At 37.5% G+C, this 20,212-nt stretch overlaps 1 protein-coding gene across 1 annotated transcript in view; it reads right to left on the bottom strand.

The window, feature by feature from the left end:
- Positions 1-20,212, bottom strand: part of MORN1 (MORN repeat containing 1) — a 569,760-nt gene that overhangs the window by 20,279 nt on the left and 529,269 nt on the right. Inside the window, exon 13 of the mRNA XM_053690352.1 lies at positions 6,609-6,682. Coding sequence (XP_053546327.1) covers positions 6,609-6,682 — 74 coding nt within the window. The remainder of the gene's footprint in view (positions 1-6,608; positions 6,683-20,212) is intronic.

Here is a 20,212-nt window from a genome sequence, read left to right as displayed (position 1 = left end):
ATTTGAATCAACATAGTTTTTTTTGGACTTGACTGTCTCTTTAAGGTATCTAATATGCAGATACGCAATTAGCTGAACATGGATTCAATCACAGAACAGAACAATAATCATTGTATTCATTATACAACTTTCTAAATTAAAAATCACACCTAAAAATAGAACACTGGGGCTGCAACCCCATATCCGGTTCCCATTGCTGGGCCTGAAACCCAACCAAGCCTCAGGTCAGACCCATGGACTTGCAGCTCCATTGCAAAATCATACCTCAAATCAGATTGTAGGTTCATTCCCCTGCCCAGATCACACTCAGATAAGACCCATTTGTCAGTCTCATACTCCTCATCAGCCCCTATATGCACTTCTGGCTACAACTCAGCTTCCAAATTCAGGAAAATACGGAACACCTAAGATAAAATCAGCAACCAAATAGCTCTTTTAAAAAATAGCTACCCTTCTGTGAACCCCAAGTCCAGTTATTACCTCTGATCAGTCCCTTCTTCCAGCCCCATGTCCAGTTACTACCTCTGATCAGACCCTTCTTTCAGCCCCATGTCCACTAACAACCTGAGATCAGACCCCTCCGTCAGCCACATGTCCACTCATAATACATGATACAAAATGTGTTCTTTTATGCTCATACTTTTAAGTACCTAATAAGGTAAAAAAAAGTATGAGGGGGGGGGGGGGGGGTGGGCGGGTTCAAACTACTAACCAAGATGGCTGCTAAATAGAATTGGCTAAGATATGGAGCTGGTAAAACCGTTGCTTATCACCCATTAGACCTGTCATCCAAGTCTATACCGAGTGCTTTGTGCAGTCTTATATGTGTCATGCCGCCGCTGCTCCGCTGCTCGCTATGGCTGTTGCCATAGACGCGGCGGTGCTGACTCGTTGCTATGGCCATTGCCATAGACACGGCGGTGGTTCAGAGCGTCTGGCAATGACGTCATCGCCACACACTGTCTCTCTCTCCTAGATGCCGCTCCTGATTGCACCTGTGTGTCCTCCTTGGCGCCAATCTGCGCCTATGCATATTTGCCTTACTACACTACCCAAGTATAGGTGTTACTGAGTGTGCTCCTGGGTGCTGTATTACTTATATTGCAGAATTGCCATATCGTTACTGAACTCTGCCTGTCTGACCACTCTGGCTGCTTAACCCTTGTATTGCTGGATTGCCATATCATTACTGAACTCTGCCTGTGTGACTACTCTGGCTGCTTAACCCTTGTATTGCTGGATTGCCTTATCATTGCTGAACTCTGCCTGTCTGACCATTCTATTGGTTTACCCCTGAACTGTTATACTGCTGGATTTCCTTTGTTGCTGACACCTGCCTGTTCCTGACCATGTTATACTTCTGGATTGCCTTCCTGTTGCCAGACTCTGCCTGTCTTGACCATTCTCTGCCTTCATCTTATTGCCATGAAGGACTATCCTGTCAACCGTGAGTCGTGCTAACCTCATTTTATAAACTCACTCTGTTCTGGGATATTTCCTATCCTTCCACTTGAGGCCGGGATAAGAAGACCAAGTTTGGTCTGATAGAGAAATATCCCACGAGCATTACAATATGTGAAGATCAGGTATTTGGACTTTTGTATGTAAAATTCCAGCCAGGCAGACCAGAATAGACAAGGTGTGCAGCGGAGGCCTATTTCTGGCCTGGCACTCTCTATAGCCCCCCCCCCCCCCCCCCCCCAGTTTCCTGGTACACCAGGTCCGGCAGCTGTAAGAGCTGAATTAAAACTAACAGATACACCATACCTTTATTGAATAGCGGCAGAACAGGCTTAACAGTCATACAGATTATCTCTGCACCTGCATAATAATGGAGATTCTACAGTTTATCATTGAAAATATTCTACAGAGTTTTGAGAAACAACTCTCCACGCTGATCCAATCCGCCTATCTACCGCAATGTTCATTATACCTGAAACCCAAAGAGGATTCACAAGCTCAAACTCCCTGGATAGCTACAGTGCAGACGGAGTACTACTCCCCGACCCTGATGGTCAAACCTACCATTACCTCCTATGTTGATCACGTCAGTAGCACTGAAGACAAGACCGTCCGAGAACGCCTAAATGTGGCTGGTGCCACGCTGCGCATTGAAACCGCTGTGGCCCCCAAACTCGGAGTCAAACTACTCTATCTGGACATGCACCATTCCTAGTTCCAGGGACCATGCCCAAACTGACCGAAGGTGTCCGGCTGCAATGCATGGCGACTCATACCCACGGTGTCAGTATTCCTCAGCGCCACATGAAAGCCCTGCTCTCTGACTTTGTTTTTCTATTGCATGGCGAAAGAGTAAGTCAGATGGAGGAGAGCTCTTTAGTCAAATCGAAAGATGGAGTAGGTTAAGAGCAGTCTCCTACCCGGATCAGTACCCAAGAGACTCTATACTTGACAGTATATGGAAATGATAATCTACTCCGTATAACATATAACATGGACAGTAGGGACTGTGGGTACTAACCTGTTCTAAAAATACTGGCCTTGCCCATGGCCTGCTTGAACCTGCCCGTCCCCCCATCACAGCCTCACCTATTTTTAAGGCACCACTGCAAGGTTTCACATCTAAATCGCACCACGAAATACACCTTATCTACCTGAACCACCCAGCAGCCAGTCCTGCTTACTGACCAGAATCCTTCTTGGGAAGCAAAGCCACGCCTGGGCCCACCTTGAATTTGCCTTGTGCTCTTGTCACATCTTTAAACCACCCAATACCACTCCTTAAGCTCTCTGTTCATGGTTTAGAAATCAAAATGTTGGGAAGTAGTTTAAAGTACTTTATTGTGGCCTTTAATATTTATATTACTAGCAAATTAATTGCAACTTACTTAAATTTCCTAAAATCTACTAAATAAAAATGTTATAAAACACAGATAAGAAACAGAGATATTTGGCTGAAGCATATGATTTAGTATAACTGGAAGTTTATTTAACCAGTAGTAGAATATTGCAAATACTGTGTCACCTAGTTAATAAGCTATGAAACAAAGTAAAACTGTGATTGGCGCATACTCACTGTGCATGCACTTACCCGTCATTCAAATGTAGGCACCAATTACAGTTTTACTTTATTCCGAGATTTTTTCTGAGATTTATTGATTCCAAGATTATCCTTAGCCATGGAAGTGCAGATGTTGGAGGAGACTTTGGACATTTTTATATATATATATTGTAGTAGTAGTAGTAGTATGCTGCAAAATTGTGTTAAACATTATGATGTGATTATACCAAGAGAACACTAAAATGCAATATTTTCGTGTTCCAGAACTACAAACACATTTCAGTGTGAAAACTATTTGTTGCCAATGAAGGTTGAAATTGAGAAGGGTCTTTTGTATTTAAAATTTGGGAAAGAATGCCTTGAAATAGTAAAACAACCACTGCTTTCTATTTACAAATTAATACCACACATAGAAAAATCCACAGATTTGGAAAGATCTTTTTCTTGACATGATGTGTACGGAAACTCTACATTTTCCTAATGTCTGTGATGTTAAAAACATGTTTTCTATTTAAGAATTGAATCTGGTCTTTCATACTCAGTATTTAACAAATGTTCTTTGTTCTCTAGATGTGATCAAACTGCTCCATTGCATGTTTCTATAATCTATGGATAACTATGTCTGGGTTATCCCTACTAATGTTTGCAAGATTCCATTACACATCATGCACAATGAGTTTAGATTTTAGCATGATACAGGTTTAATGCATTTGTTAGAGAAACTATTGTAAAACTATGACAAAGACCCTAATTTATTAAGACAAACACGTTATGATTTGAAACGGTTGAGTCATCTTATTTTACATAAATTATCTAAATTTGCCTTTTTTGTTGTTTTTTTTTAACTGGGAATTTCAGAGCTGCCAAGTCTTACTATGAGGCAGCGTGACACACTATTTGGTGTCCATTCACTGTATCAACTATATGGATTTAATTTATCAAGCTGTGAACCCAAGGACCTCTGCTTCCTAAACTCTCCTCCCCTTCTCCTACCCTCCAGATGTAGAAGAAACACCCTAGACTTATGCATCTGTGATGATTGTCAAGTACTGAGCTAACAGAATTGTTTGCATGATAGCAGAGGGGGGGGGGGGGGGCTTCACAAATAATACTGTTCAATAAAAAAATATTGTTATAATGTGGGCACGTCAGTTCTTGTGTGCACATGTGTGTGAGCATTTAAGTGTGTGTGCATGCAAGTGTGTGTACATGTCAGTGTTTGTGTGCACGGGTGTGTGCATGTCAGTGTTTGTGTGCAAGCATATATGCATGTGTGCATGCATGTAAGTGTGTGTTCATAATGTATACATGTCAGTGTATGTGTGCACATGTTTGTGCGCATGTAAGTGTGTGTGCACATGTGTGTGCATGCAAGTGTGTGTACACATAAGTGTGTGTACATGTTAGTGTTTGTTTGCAAGTGTGTGTATATGTGTGTGTGTGCATGTCAGTGTGTGTGTACGTGCGTGTGTACGCACGCGTCCGTGCATGTAATTGTGGGTGGGTGTGGTTACATATGTGTGTGTGAGTAAGTGTCTGAGTGTGCATGTATGTGTGAGCATGTAAGTGGTTGTGTGTCGGTGCATGTATGTGTGTGTGTGGCTCATGCATGTATGTCTTTGTGTGTGTGCGCGCATGGATCTGTGTGCGCATGTATCTGTGTGTGTGTGTGCGCATGTATCTGTGTGTGTGTGTGCGCATGTATCTGTGTGTGCACATGTATTTGTGTGTGTGTGTATGTATGTATGTGTGTGTGGGTATATTTATGTATGTATGTGTATCGATATATGGATGTATGTGTGTATGAGCATGTGTGTGTGTGTATGTAGCAGGTAAACATATTTAAAGTAAATGTAACTACCTAGCTTTATCATGGAAACATCACTTATCAATACAAAATGAATCAATGCTTTGCAAAATAATTAATGTTAACACTTTGTGGCCGATTTATGAAAGTGCGAGCGGACATGATACGATGATAATAAAAGTGCATTGCAATGTATGTTTTACTATTCAGAATTAAACATTTTATTGTGAATATAATTTTAACTTGTATCTACCTTTATAGTAAATACTGATGGACCCTCATACTAAAATTATTTTATTAAACCCTTAAAGGTACAATAAAGTGAACAAACACTTTGAAACTGAAATATAAATTGCTTAAAGGGACAGTCTAGATCCAATATTTATTCTTTATTACTTATTGTTACATACCAGAAATCATCTTGCAACGGATTCCACATCTATAAGCCTGTAAGATGTAAATTAAACTTTTAAATAATGACTATTTGTTAACAGTCGAAAAAGGCTGCCAAGCTCCGCCCACAGCTTTCTTCTTGTCCAGTTAGCTGTTTTCTTGTATGGCAGTTTAGCAGTGCAGGTTTAATATTTTTCAGTTAGCTTTTTCAAATTGCACATGCACAAATCAGCATGAGCGAGTAGGAAAACTTATTTATGAGTTGATCGTGATTGGAGAAACTTAACATACCAAAATATACATGCACAATAGGTGGGCGGAGCTTGGTGGCCATTTTGTCTCCTAACAAATGATGAATATTTAAATGTTTCATGTACTTCTTACAAGCTTATAGATGTGGGTGCAGTTGCAGGATGCTTCTCTGGTGTGTAACAATAAGTAATCAAATGTATGTATCGGGTCTACACTGTCCCTTTAATTATGCACAGTAAAAAAACTTCCTGCAATTTAAGTTTTAAAACTGTGGATTCTCCAGTACTGAAAAAAGAATGAACACATTGCAAGCTTTGCAAGCCTAACCCTGTCACATATCTGTCCCTAATTTGCATTTTAAAATGTTCTCATTTCTGATACAACAGTGAAAAGCCCTGTCTTCTTCATACACACATCAGGATTGGCTCCTCCAAATATGAAAAGTTGTGAATGGAGTTGGACCATTGAAAAACAATTGCAACAAAAAAAGGTTTTAATCTATTCTAATACTTTTCAGACTCTGCTGACATGTTAATCTATTATAAGACTGCAGAAAAATGATGAAATTACAAGGTGATTATTGTCCCTTTAGGTGGGAACAGAACTTAAAGGGACATAAAATACAACATTTTTCTTTCATGATTCAGGTACAGAATGCAATTTTAAACAACTTTCTATTTAACTTCTATTATCAAATTTCCTTTGTTCTTTTTGTATCTTTTGTTGAAACGCAGGGACATAAGCTCGGGAGCATGCATGTGTCTGCAGCACGATAAGGCAGTCGTTTTGCAAAAATGATATCCATTTACAAGAGCATTAGATGGCAACACTATTTCCTGCATATACTGCTACAGATGCCTACCTAGGTATCTTTGCAACAAAGAATACCATGGGAATGAAACAAATTTGATAATAGAGGTACACTTTTGCAAAATGGTATGATCTGTCTGAATGACAAAATCATTTTTGGGGTTTCATATCCCTTTAAGAGCTAATATTGAGAATGTTCTGGTAAAATATCCAGGGGTAATGTAATCAGCCACAGCTGCCTGTCCTGGCGAGAAAAAGAATCCTAAAATGTAAGCATATTGCCATTCAACAGCTAAACGAATCATTTAATGAATAAAATATTACCTGGTCTCACAGTGCCGTTATCCGTCCCCTGGAGCTCTCTTTTAAGTTTACGATCTTTTGCTATTGACTCTAATCTGAAAACAAAAAATATGTAAAATATGAAACAGTAAATATTTTAGTGTATTCAAAAAAAGATTACGATGTAACTAAAACCTGCATAGTCAAGAACAAAGGTTTCGTCTTAGTTATATTTTTTTAAAGGCGTATGGAATCCTTATATTTTTTTCTAATTCCTTTAAAGGAGCAGGTTAATATGTGAACACTGACAGCAAAAATTTCACTTATAAAAAGGACCTGGAAAACACTGGAGTGAGCTTTTGACCTTAAAATGGAAATTTGCATTTTTATGAATTTTTCAAGTAGCCATCAAGACTTGAGAGATCTATAATTAAAGAGACAGTAAAGTCATCATTAAACTGTCATCATTAAAGGGCCATAATACCCAAATGTTTAAACACTTGAAAGTGATGCAGCATAGCTGTAAAAAGATGATTAGAAAATATCACCTGAACATCTCTATGTAAAAAAGAAAGATATTTTACCTCAAAAGTTCCTCAGTAGCCACCTCCCATTGTAAAGGATTTCTAAGCAGCAAATCAACATGTCTGTCAATGCAATAACACTTAGGGGCCGAGTTACTAATGTGCGGTCGGACATAATCCGCTGTAGAGTATCATGTCCGCCGCACATCGATAAATGCCGACACCATACTCTGTCGGCATTTATCATTGCACAAGCATTTCTAGTGAAATGCTTGTGCAATGCCGCCCCCTGCACATTCACGGCCAATCGGCCGCTAGCATGGGGTGTCAATCAACCCAATCGGGCTGATTGCTGTCCCCTGCCTCAGAGGTGGCGGATAAGATAAGAAGCAGCGGTCTTAAGACCGCTGCTTCTTAACTTATGTTTCTGGCGGACCTGACGGCGCATGGGGAAACTGCTGCATTCGCAGCTTGATAATTAGCCCCCTTAGTCTGAATTTCAAATGAGTAATAGATTTTTTTTCTGACAAATTTAAAAGTTGTGTCCATTTCCACTCCTCCTGTATCATGTGACAGCCATCAGCCAATCACTAATGCATATTAGTATAATCTGTGTATTCTTGCACATGCTCAGTAGGAGCTGGTGACTCAAAAAGTATAAATATAAAAAGACTGTGAAGATTTTGCTAATGGAAGTAAATTAGAAAGTTGTTTAAAATGGCTGCTCGATCTGAAAGTTTAATTGTGACTTGATAGATAGAGAATGCAATTTTAAACGCTGCGGAATTTGTTGGCGCTCTACAAATAAATGATAATAATAATAATAATAAACAACTTTATAACCCTTTGAGTGCTAAGCACTTTCCCACCTGGGTGCTAAGATTTTTTAAAGTTTATTTTTATTTTTTGCACAACATTTTTTTTACCTTTTTTTTCTTTTTCTTTTAATACCCCCAAGACTTACACTTTTGGAAAGGTTAGGCGATTACCTTTCCAATGGTCTTGGGGGTCTGTAGCTGCTTAGATATCTGAGATACAGGCTTCTAAGCAGCATGCCCCCTGCTCCTATACTTAACATTATTAAGTATAAATAAAGTTGTGTGGTGATGTCATCACGTTATTGCGCGTGACGTCACCACGCAAAACGGGAAGCCCCGGCGATGCCTGTCATTCTACAGGCACCATCGCCGGGGTAGGAGCGGGTGGGAGCCCCCAGATCTCCCTCAAGGTGGGAGAGTGCTAGTGACGGCTCTGAGCCATCATTAGCACCAGAGTGGGAAACTCTGTGACGGCTCAGAGCCGTCATTAGCACTCAAAGGTTTAAAATGTACTACTATTATTTAATTTGCATCACTCTCTTGGTATCATTTGTTGAAAAACCTACTTACTGTAGGTAGGTTCAGGGGCAGCAATACACTACTGGAAGCTAGCTGCTGTGGCTGGCTGCACATATTTGCCTATTGTCATTGGCTTATCTGATAAGTTCAGCTAGCTCCCAGTGGTACATTGCTGCTACAGCAATAAAGGACACTAAGAAATTGAAGCAAATTTTATAACAGAAGTAAATTGAAAAGTTGTTTAAAATTCTATGCACTATTTAGCGCCTTCACTCGCACACACACACCGGGTATCGTCCATCAAGAGTATTAATCACGCTCTCACCCAAACAATACATCCGCCAGGATGACAGCAAATGAGGGAGGCACTCACAAGTGGGTTAATCCTAGTGAGGTTTTGGGGACACACTGAGGAAAGGGAGTATCCCCCCGAAACGTCACTAGAATTAACCACTTTTTTTGAAAGACTAGTGAGTGCCTACTTCATTTGATATATATATATATATGATACATTTGAAATGTAAATAATTTACAGTAATTACACAGTAAAACACATTATAAAATATTAAAAGAAAAAAAAGATTTTACATGTTTTAAGGTATTTGAGTGGAAAGGGCTCCATAGTGTGTATATATATATATATATGTGTGTGTGTATATATGTATATACAAGTGTATACATGTGTTTATATGTGCAGATATGTAATACTATTTTTATCAGATAGTGTATATATGAGTGTAACAGTTTATTTTAATGTATTTATGTTGTATTTAGTGGATATTTTTTAAATACTTGGTATTTGCAAAAATAATTTGCAACAAACAAACTTTTGCAACCAAAACATGATATAAAAAAATAATAATAATAATCACTTATTTTAGTATCAAATGAGTTAAAAAATAATAATACAAGAACCCATGTACAGAAAATGTCAATAAAGTATTATCTTTAGTGTAGCCTGAGTGTGTTAAGTGCCTTTTGCTCTGCTTGTACCAGTTTCCTTAAAATAAATCCTATTTTCCTACTCTTAAAACATATTGATTTCCTTTAAAAAAAAAAAAAAAAGTTAGACATAGAAAGGAAATTAACAAAATGGAATCCAGATATCAAATGATAATAAAAAAAACAGAAAAATATGGATACACCTTAATATAAATGGAAGCTTTATGGGCATTCATTTTTTATTAAGATATTACAAATGTTCAACTATATCACTTGTTAAAGGTTTATAGAAGTGCAAATATGTTAGAGCATTTTATTTTTACACTATTGATTGCATATAGCTGTGTGTTTAATGCCAGCAAAAGGGATTAAACACATTGGGCCAGATTAAAAGTAGAGTGGTATTTAAATCTCCTGCTCGTGCGCTAACTCTGCTAGAAGTAAGCTTTTTGTGCGCGTCGGGTAGAGCTCTTATTACAAGTTGAAAGTAAAAAATTGTTGCTCGCGCACTAACCCGATGCGCGCAAAAAGCTGAAGTTAGAATATGGCGAATTCAATGGAGCAAAAAAAGTGGGGGGAAAAAACTAACACTCTACTAGCACACAAATATTCGAATAGTCTCAAGTGCGCTAACCCGACATGAAATTATGAATATTTCCCATTTCAATGTTTTTCACATAGCAGAATATGTTCTGTTTATTTGTAAAACACATTTCTATATATATCTGATGGTATTTTGGTACAATATAAATCTTTACCTATATATATATACATTATTATATATAAGTAAAGGTATATACAGATATACATATAGGAATATCTATTTAAAAGTACATAGAACATATTCTGTGCAGAACATTGGAATGTGAACTATTTACACTAAATACACAGTATAACGCATAATGAATATCACATAAATATGCTTTTTCGTGTTTTCATATACTTGTCTGCAAAGGGCTCCAATATGTCTATATGTCTATATATGTGTACATATGTATGCATGTGTTTATATGTGTGTATATACAGTATCTCACAAAAGTAAGTACACCCCTCACATTTTTGTAAATATTTTATTATATCTTTTCATATGACAACACTGAAGAAATGACACTTTGCTACAATGTAAAGTAGTGAGTGTACAGCCTGTATAACAGTCTAAATTTGCTGTCCCCTCAAAATAACTCAACACACAGCCATTAATGTCTAAACCGTTGGTAACAAAAGTAATTACACCCCTAAGTGGAAATGTCCAAATTGGGCGCAAAGTGTCAATATTTTGTGTGGCCACCATTATTTTCCAGCACTGCCTTAATCCTATTGGGCATGGAGTTCACCAGAGCTTCACAGGTTGGCACTCGAGTCCTCTTCCACTCCTCCATGGTGACATCACGGAGCTGGTGGATGTTAGAGACCTTGCACTCACCCACCTTCCCTTTGAGGATGCCCCACAGATGCTCAATAGGGTTTAGGTCTAGAGACATGCTTGGCCAGTACATCACCTTTACCCTCAGCTTTTTTAGCAAGGCAGTGGTCATCTTGGAGGTGTGTTTGGGGTCATTATCATGTTGGAATACTGCCCTGCGGCCCAGTCTCCGGAGTGAGGGGATCATGCTCTGCTTCAGTATGTCACAGTACATGTTGGCATTCATGGTTCCCTCAATGAACTGTAGCTCACCAGTGCTGACAGCACTCATGCCGGCCCAGACCATGACACTCCCACTACCATGCTTGACTGTAGGCAAGACACACTTGTCTTTGTATTCCTCACCTGGTTGCCCGCCACACACACATGACACCATCTGAACCAAATAAGTTTATCTTGGTCTTATCGGACCACCGGACATGGTTCCAGTAATCCATGTCCTTAGCCTGCTTGTCTTCAGCAAACTGTTTGCGGGCTTTCGTGTGCATCATCTTTAGAAGAGGCTTCCTTCTGGGACGACAGCCATGCAGACCAATTTGATGCAGTGTGCGGCGTATGGTCTATGCACTGACAGGCTGACCACCCACCCCTTCAACCTCTGTAGCAATGCTGGCAGCACTCATACATCTATTTCCCAAAGACAACCTCTGGATATGATGCTGAGCACGTGCACTTAACCATGGCGAGGCCTGTTCTGAGTGGAACCTGTCCTGTGAAACCGCTGTATGGTCTTGTCCACCATGCTGCAGCTCAGTTTCAGAGTCTTGGCAATCTTCTTATAGCCTAGACCATCTTTATGTAGAGCAACAATTCTTTTTTTCAAATCCTCAGAGTTCTTTGCCATGAGGTGCCATGTTGAACGCCCAGTGACCAGTATGAGAGAGTGTGAGAGGGATAACACCAAATTTAACAAACCTGCTCCCCATTCACACCTGAGACCTTGTAAAACTAATGAGTCACATGACACCGGGGAGGTTTGGGCCCAATTTGTACATTTCCACTTAGGGGTGTACTCACTTTTGTTACCAACGGTTTAGACATTAATGGCTGTGTGTTGAGTTATTTTGAGGGGACAGCAAATTTACACTGTTATACAGGCTGTACACTCACTACTTTACATTGTAGCAAAGCGTCATTTCTTCAGTGTTGTCACATGAAAAGATACAATAAAATATTTACAAAAATGTGAGGGGTGTACTCACTTTTGTGAGATACTGTATGTTTGTAAATACACATATACACATATAAATACATCTGTACATGTACACACATATGAACATATATGTATATATATATATATATATATATATAAATATTTATATATATATATATATATATATATATATATATATATATATATATATATATATATATATATAGCATATTTATATATGTACTGTATATGTATGTATCTATCTCTGTTAAATCCCTTCCCCTGCCTTTTATTTCTAACAGCTGAGACCTCATATCTTTGAGCCATTATAACTTTTTTTTGCAATATTTTTTTTATAATTTGTATTAGATATTCTAATTATGAGTGCAACTGTACGTTTCAATGTATTTTTTGATGTGTTTTGTGACACTTTTTTGTTTCGCGAAACAGTTAACCAGAGATCTGAGGACATGCGTTAACTTCAATTGTGCGCAAGTGATGGTGTTTACTTTCAATGGTTAATAAAAGTGCTACATCTGACTTGCGCAAACAGCTGCTCACATGTAACTGTTATCGCGCCACTCGTAATATAGCCCATTCAGAGCCAATGACAAGAGACAACTATATGTAGACACCAATCATCACCAGCTAGATCCCAGTAGAGTAGGATGTGTATATTTACATATTTTTTTCAACAAAGGATACCAAGAGAACAAAGTAAATTTGAAAAAAGAAGTGAATTTAAAATGACAAGTTTAATTATGACTTTCCTATCCTTTTAAAATGTCTTTGTGATTAATAAAGTTATAGCTTTGGTTCAATCCATTATAGAATTTGTTTTTCATTCATACAGACATTCCTGAATAATTTACACTATGTGCAGAATTACGTAACATTAACTTAGCAATACCTGCAAAAAATAAAGAGTTTTGGAAGATTTAAGCCTGCAAAGCTATACTTACCTTGCGTTCTTCGCCAGCCCCTTCTGATCATGTATTTTTCAAAAAGCGCATCCCTGGGGCGCTGTCATATCACAGCATGCCTGATAGTGACATTGAACTAAATGTACTGCGGTCCTGCACTGGCTAAAGCAGCTGACAGCATAGCCAGTGTAGGAGCACTGTACATTAAGTTCAATGGCGCTATTGGGCCCGCTTTTCAATAAAGACAGGATCAGAAAAGGCTGGCAAAGAACGCCAACAATAATACTAACTCTAAATTTTAAATGAGCAGTAGATTTTTTTTTCTGACAAATTTTAAAATGTTCTTCAATTTGCCAATCCCCTGTATCATGTAACAGCAATCAACCTATCACAGACTCATATATGAATACCCTAAATTTTTGCACATGTTCAGTAGTAGCAGGTGCCTCATAAAGTGTGCATATAAAACACTGCACGTAAATTGGAAAATCTCTTAAAACTGCATGATCTATCTGAATCAGGTAAGTTTAAAGTGAAAGTCAATACTAGCGTTTTACAAACGCTAGGATTGACTATTGAAACAAATAAAGGGGACTTTCATTCATGAAGTATAAGATACTTCATGTACAAAGCTCCTATATTTGTTTCATTCGATCTGCGTTCTTAGCTGCTACGGCAGCCCAAGGCTAAAAAATTTTTTTGCTAAGAGGTAACGTCTCACCTCTTAGCCAATAGCCGTGCGGTAAATCCGGTTTGGCGCCCATGGGAGCCAGATTTACTGCACGGCTGTTGGCCTTGAGAGACCCAGAAAGTTGTTCTCCCAGTGCCTGAACATACAAATGTTTGAGGTTTGATTGTGTGAGTTTGAAATTGTACATTTTAATAAAAAAAATTGTCTGTAACAAACATATTACACTTAGAGGGGATGCGCCCTGCCTTTGTTCTTTGCTTTATTTTTTAGTTTATCCGGTTCCAGAACCGTGTATTTGTGGTGGCAGCAACCTCTACTATGTGAATTGAATCTTTGGAAACACCCTTTGAATGTCATTCATACATCATCCTTTTTTATGTGGGGCGCTTTTTAGTGTGTTGTATCATTAATCACAAAGTGCTACCCAGGTGCTGAGCCAAAAATGGGCCGGTGTTCTTTTGAAAACTGCAAGTCTTCGAAATCTCCAATTACGTCTCTTCCGGTGACTCCCATTTTCACAATTTTTTTTGCCTCTGTTAGGGGGGCAGCCATCTGATTGGTCCGTGTCTCTGTGAGGGACAGGATGCACATCCAATCAGTTGAATGGTTTGAGTGTATTTGGAGATATTGACGACTTGGAGTTTTCGCCAGGACACCTATGCTTACATTCTTGCTTTTTCAAATAAAGATTGATAATAGGAGTAAATTAGAAAGTTGCTTAAAATTGCATTCTCTATCTGAATCATGAAAGTTTCATTTTGACTACACTATTCCTTTAATTCTGCCTTTAGTGTTCCTTTAAAGAAGAATTGTTGTGTTGTTAATAAACAAGGAAGGGACAGTAATACATTCCAAAATGATTTGAGGTAATAGCCAAAGACAAAGCTCAAGGGATTTTAACTACATTCCACCCTTCTTGGCTTCACTCTGGGTTATTCCCTTGACAATTTTCCCTTGAAGGAACATTCAAATATATATATATTTTTTACAAATGCATTACATCCACATGCAAATTTATTTTTAAAAGCATTTTAGTAACAAAATATAATTTGAAACACAAATTAAAGTCATATACTGTATTTACCTTATCTATATTTAAATTTGCTGTGACCAGTTAGGAACACATATAAATTACTGATCAAGAAATCAGTTTTAGAATGTTGCAGTGTCAGTGTCCTAAAGTCTGCAGGATGCTTTTAGGTTACTCTGTTATTAAAAAACAAAGAAAAAAATGTTCATAGTTAAATTGCAGAAAAAGTGAGCCAATTAAGGGCTAGATTACACATGGCACACATTAGCATGTGTGATCTAGAAATATCACGTCTGCACTAACTTGCGTTAATATTACAAGTGCAATCAAATTTAACGCGCATCAATATATATATATATATATATATATATATATATATATATATATATACCGTTACACTCAAATAAACAATATCTGCTATAAATTATTCATATAACTTTTACATTTTTTTATAAGGGTTAAAAGGTATATGGCCATCTATTTGACTGCAAAGGGTTATAATATATATTTGTCTAAATAATAATTCAATAATAATATTTAATAATGTGTTTAACTGTGTATTTACTATAAATATTTAACATTTCAATGTTCTTCACATATAAGAAAAAGGTTTTATATATATATATATATATATATATATATATATATATATATATTTCTATATATATATATATACATATAAACATATACATCTATTCCTATAGGTATATATTTTACATTAACATTATCATATATATATATTGAAATATATATTTAATTTAAAAAAAATCTATGTGAAGAACATAGGAATGTAAAACGTGTAACGCGCTTTAGGTCTAAAGTGGGTTAGCGCACATGAAGAATTAGTTATCTTAAGCCGCGTTATTGAAATATTAGATCTAAAATATTGATTAAAATATTAATAATTATTAATTATAGTTACTGTAATATATATATATTTTGTCAGAAGAAGGGGTGTGTTTACCCCGAAACGTCACATTCTAATAAATATATCTGTTTGTCGACTGAAGACCAGTGAGTGCTTCTTTATTTGTTTGAGATTGGATACTTACAGAGCACCCTGGCAGCTGTTGAACTTTTGGTGAGAGTGCACACACCCTGCAAACTTTTTGTATATATATATATTCTATGGAATATTTAGAATTTCTTCGTACACCTATAATAATTGTTTACATTCATTATTAATATTTTTCAATATTTCTTGCACTTTCCCACCTGGGTGCTAATATTTTCTAAGGTTTTTTTATTTTTTTAATAAAAAAATTAAACTTTTTTTTTACAGACCTCCAAGACTTACACTGTTGGAAAGGTTATGCAATTACCTTTCCAACAGTGGGTCCTGGGGGTCTGTAGCTGCTTAGATGCCTGAGATACAGGCTTCTAAGCAGCATGCCCCCTCCTCCTATACTTAACATTGTTAAGTATAAATAAAGTTGTCCGGTGACGTCATCACGTCATTGCGTGTGACGTCACCGCACATCTCGTGAATCCCCGGAGATGCCTGTCACTCTACAAGCACGATCGCCGGGGTAGGAGCGATTAGGAGCCCCCAGATCTCCCTCAAGGTGGGAGAGTGCTCATGACGGCTCTGAGCCGTCATGAGCACCAGAGTGAGAAACTCTGTGACGGCTCAGCTCCGTCATTAGCACTCAAAGGGTTAATAAATACATAACGCACCTTAAGATAACTCATGTTGGGTTAGCGCACATGAAGAATTAGTGTATTCCTGTTGGCTTATGTAGATTTTTTTACAATATATTTTTGTGTAACTGTAAAAATCTGTAATAAACGAAAAAATATAAAGCCACTGCTTTGTATCATGCACCCTAAGCTTAGGTTAAGGTTTATCTAAGCAAGCTCAGGAGCAACAGACAACCTAGATTCTAGCTGTTGATTGGTGGCTGCATATATATATTGATTGTGATTGGCTCACCCATGTGTTCAGTTAGAAACCAAACCATTAGTGCATTGCTGCTCCTTCAACAAATGATACCAAGAGAATGAAACAATAGATTATAGAAGTAAATTAGAAAGTTGTTTAAAATTGTATTCTCTATCTGAATCATGAAAGAAAAATGTTGGGTTTCATGTCCCTTTAAGCTCATTATACAGCTGTAAAGAAATAGGGAATATTACTGATATGTGAGTGTGCACAGCTCCTGTCACAGGCTATGAGAATACCTGAGTTCCAAGATGGCAACCCCAAATAGAAGGAGGCGGAGCTTCAGTATCTGGCACCTTTGAAAACAGCTGCAGGAACAGGATCAAATGCAATAAACATAGTAGTTACTATTCTTTTGTAGTTGTGCTCAGCAGTTTAAAGGGACATTCCGGTCAAAATTTAAATGCACATAGATGAATTACATCTTTAAATAAAAACAGATTTGCAATAAACATTTAGTGGCAAAAATGCTTCTAGTAACAGTTATCACTGTTTTAATGTTTAGTTATTTTCTCTGCATGTGCATGTGAACCATAGCTAGATATTCTCAGTGCACCAGCATTTTAAACACAGCACTTGCTCAGAGCACCAGTGGGGTGTGTGTCATGTCAGCAATTAACAAATTGAGTCATTACCAGATGGGACAAGCACTTTAGACTCTCTGAGCAAGTGTTGGTGCACGGTGCATACTTAAAGGGACACTGAACCCAAATGTTTTCTTTCATGATTCAGATAGAGCATGACATATTTTTTTTTTTTAAATTTCTTTTTTAAATTTCTTTTTATTGTTTCAGCATATATATATATACATATTCAACATAGAACAATTCCAACATATTGTTTATGCCATACAAGGCATACCTTCCATTTAGAAAATCGTTAGTAACAAAAATATCTCTACGTTGTTATAAAATTATTGTTCTTAACATGGCAGAAATTAGAACGTCAACAAATACAAAAAAATCAATTAGATATAATATTAACGTGAACTGACTCGCGTCTAATCACCTTAAACCCTCTAATATCTAAGTTATGTTGCTGAGACTTTTTTAGTTCCTAACCCAAGCTAGGAGGGGGGGGGGGGAACTAAAAAAAAAAAAAAAAAAACCCTAATTTCTTCCCCCTCCTCCCCCCTCTCTCAACTGGGTCTTCCGGTCTGATTACCATATCCCTAAGAGTACCAATTCTGTATTTTGGAAGGGGAAAATGATGTAATCTATCTCTGTCTTCGGGAGAGACTTAATAAATGCTGCCCATTTGCCAAAAAAATTTTTTTAATATCAGATTCATCATTTATATTGGTGTCTCGTTGTTCTAAGATACATTGCTTTTTGAGATAATTTTTATCTCCGCCACACTTTGTGTTTCTCTAGTCTTCCATTTTTTTAAAATTAGATATCTAGCTGCCAGGATAGATACACTTATTATTTTTTCATCTTGCTGGTCTGTAAAACAAAACATGATCAAGCTTGCCGATAGTTCCAGAGGGGAGATCTTGAGGGAGGAGTTTATCCAATATTCTAGTTTACGCCAAAATTGCCTAATCAGAGGGCAATTGAAAAGCATATGCAGAAGGTCTGCTGCCACCAAGGAGCATTTGGGCCATTTATGGAAATTCATATTCTGAAGCTTGTAGCTTTTTGCTGGTGTATAGTGAAATTTGTGTAGCAATTTAAGATGCGCTTCTCTCCATGTTGCTGAGAGGGTAGCCTGTGCCACTTTACGTATAGACTTTTGTATAAGTTTATGATCAATATTATCCTGCTCTAGAATTGAACACCAATCTTGAGCAATTTTCTCAAGAGTTTGTCTCCCTTTTCCAGCTCCTAAAAGATGATAACAGTAAGAGATGGACATACGACCTTTCTTAACTAGCATGAACCAATCCTCTAGACCACCTAGTTCCCAATGCCACTTTGCCTCCCTCATTAGCTCTAAAACATAATGCCTCACTTGCAGGTAAGCAAAGAACTCCCTATTAGAAAGATTAAAGCTATTCCTAATTTCTTCAAATGTTTTGATACATTTTTTTTCCTCATCAATAAATTGTGTGATCCTATTCAGCCCTACTAATTGCCAATTCTTAAATATTGGCGAGTCCAACCCGGCTTGAAATAAAGGGTTCCCCAAGAGGGGAAGATATTTAGAGACCATGCAGTTAATAGAGAGCAGCTTCCCTATCCTCCACCATGCTTTAAATGGGTTGTAAATCATTTTAATTCTCTTAATTCTAGTTGGAAGTCCCTTTTGATTGCAATGCAGCAATGCGCAAGGGAGATATGGATCGCAGACATTCTCCTCCAACACATTATTTAAGACATAATTTTTACTAAGAAGCCAATCTGCAACAATTCGTGCTAGAAAAGCCAAATTATAAAGTCGTATGTCAGGTAACGCAAAACCTCCGAATACTTTATCCTGTGTTAATTTATTCAAGGCTATCCTGGGTTTCCTCTTCTGCCATATAAAACCTCTAAGCATGCTATTCAATGCTCAAATATCCCTTTCTAGGAGTAATAGTGCAGTATTCTGTAACACATACAGTAATTTAGGGAGAAGGACCATTTTAAATAAAGCTATCCGTCCCGAGATAGAAAGTGGTAAGCTTGTTTAAAATTACATGTCCTATTTGAATCATGAAAGTTTAATTTTGACCAGACTGTTCCTTTAAATAGTAATATAAAAAGCTTCATTATGCCCAGTAAAACAACTTTTGAGTACCTTAATTATGTATTTTGCCCCCTTTTCCTGTAAATTAATTTTGAAAATTGTAGATTTTCCAGTCCTTAAAACTGAAAAGCCTTATGGTTGGTGTCACAAACCTTAACCTGCTGTATATCTCAGTAGCAGACATACTTAACACTTGTGCAAAATATTTCTGGTCCCCCAAGGGTACCTCAGTAGTAAGCAATGGCAGTTATTTTCATTCTGCTCTGTATAATCTCCAGACTTAAAGGGAACCCAATTTTTTTCATTTGTGATTCAGATAGAGCATGACATTTTAAGCAACTTTCTAATTTACTCCTATTATCAATTTTTATTTATTCTATTGGTATCTTTATTTGAAATGCAAGAATGTAAGTTTAGATGCCGGCCCATTTTTGGTGAAAAACCTGGGTTGTCCTTGCTGATTGGTGGATAAATTAATCCACCAATAAAAAATATAATTTATGCTTACCTGATAAATTCATTTCTCCTGTAGTGTAGTCAGTCCACGGGTCATCCATTACTTATGGGATTATATCTCCTCCCTAACAGGAAGTGCAAGAGGATCACCCAAGCAGAGCTGCTATATAGCTCCTCCCCTCTACGTCATATCCAGTCATTCGACCGAAACCAAACGAGAAAGCCTCCGAAGAAGCAAAAATTTGTAAAATTTTGAAAAAGTGTGAAGTGAAGACCAAGTTGCAGCCTTGCAAATCTGTTCAACAGAGGCCTCATTCTTAAAGGCCCAAGTGGAAGCCACAGCTCTAGTAGAATGAGCTGTAATCCTTTCAGGAGGCTGCTGTCCAGCAGTCTCATAGGCTAAACGTATTATGCTACAAAGCCAAAAAGAGAGAGAGGTAGCCAAAGCTTTTTGACCTCTCCTCTGTCCAGAATAAACGACAAACAGGGAAGAAGTTTGACGAAAATCTTTAGTTGCCTGCAAATAAAATTTCAGGGCACGGACGACGTCCAGAT

This window comes from Bombina bombina, chromosome 8, assembly GCF_027579735.1.
Source record: "Bombina bombina isolate aBomBom1 chromosome 8, aBomBom1.pri, whole genome shotgun sequence".
Classification (NCBI taxonomy): Eukaryota; Metazoa; Chordata; class Amphibia; order Anura; family Bombinatoridae; genus Bombina; species Bombina bombina.
This window is presented reverse-complemented; position numbering and strand designations above follow the sequence as displayed.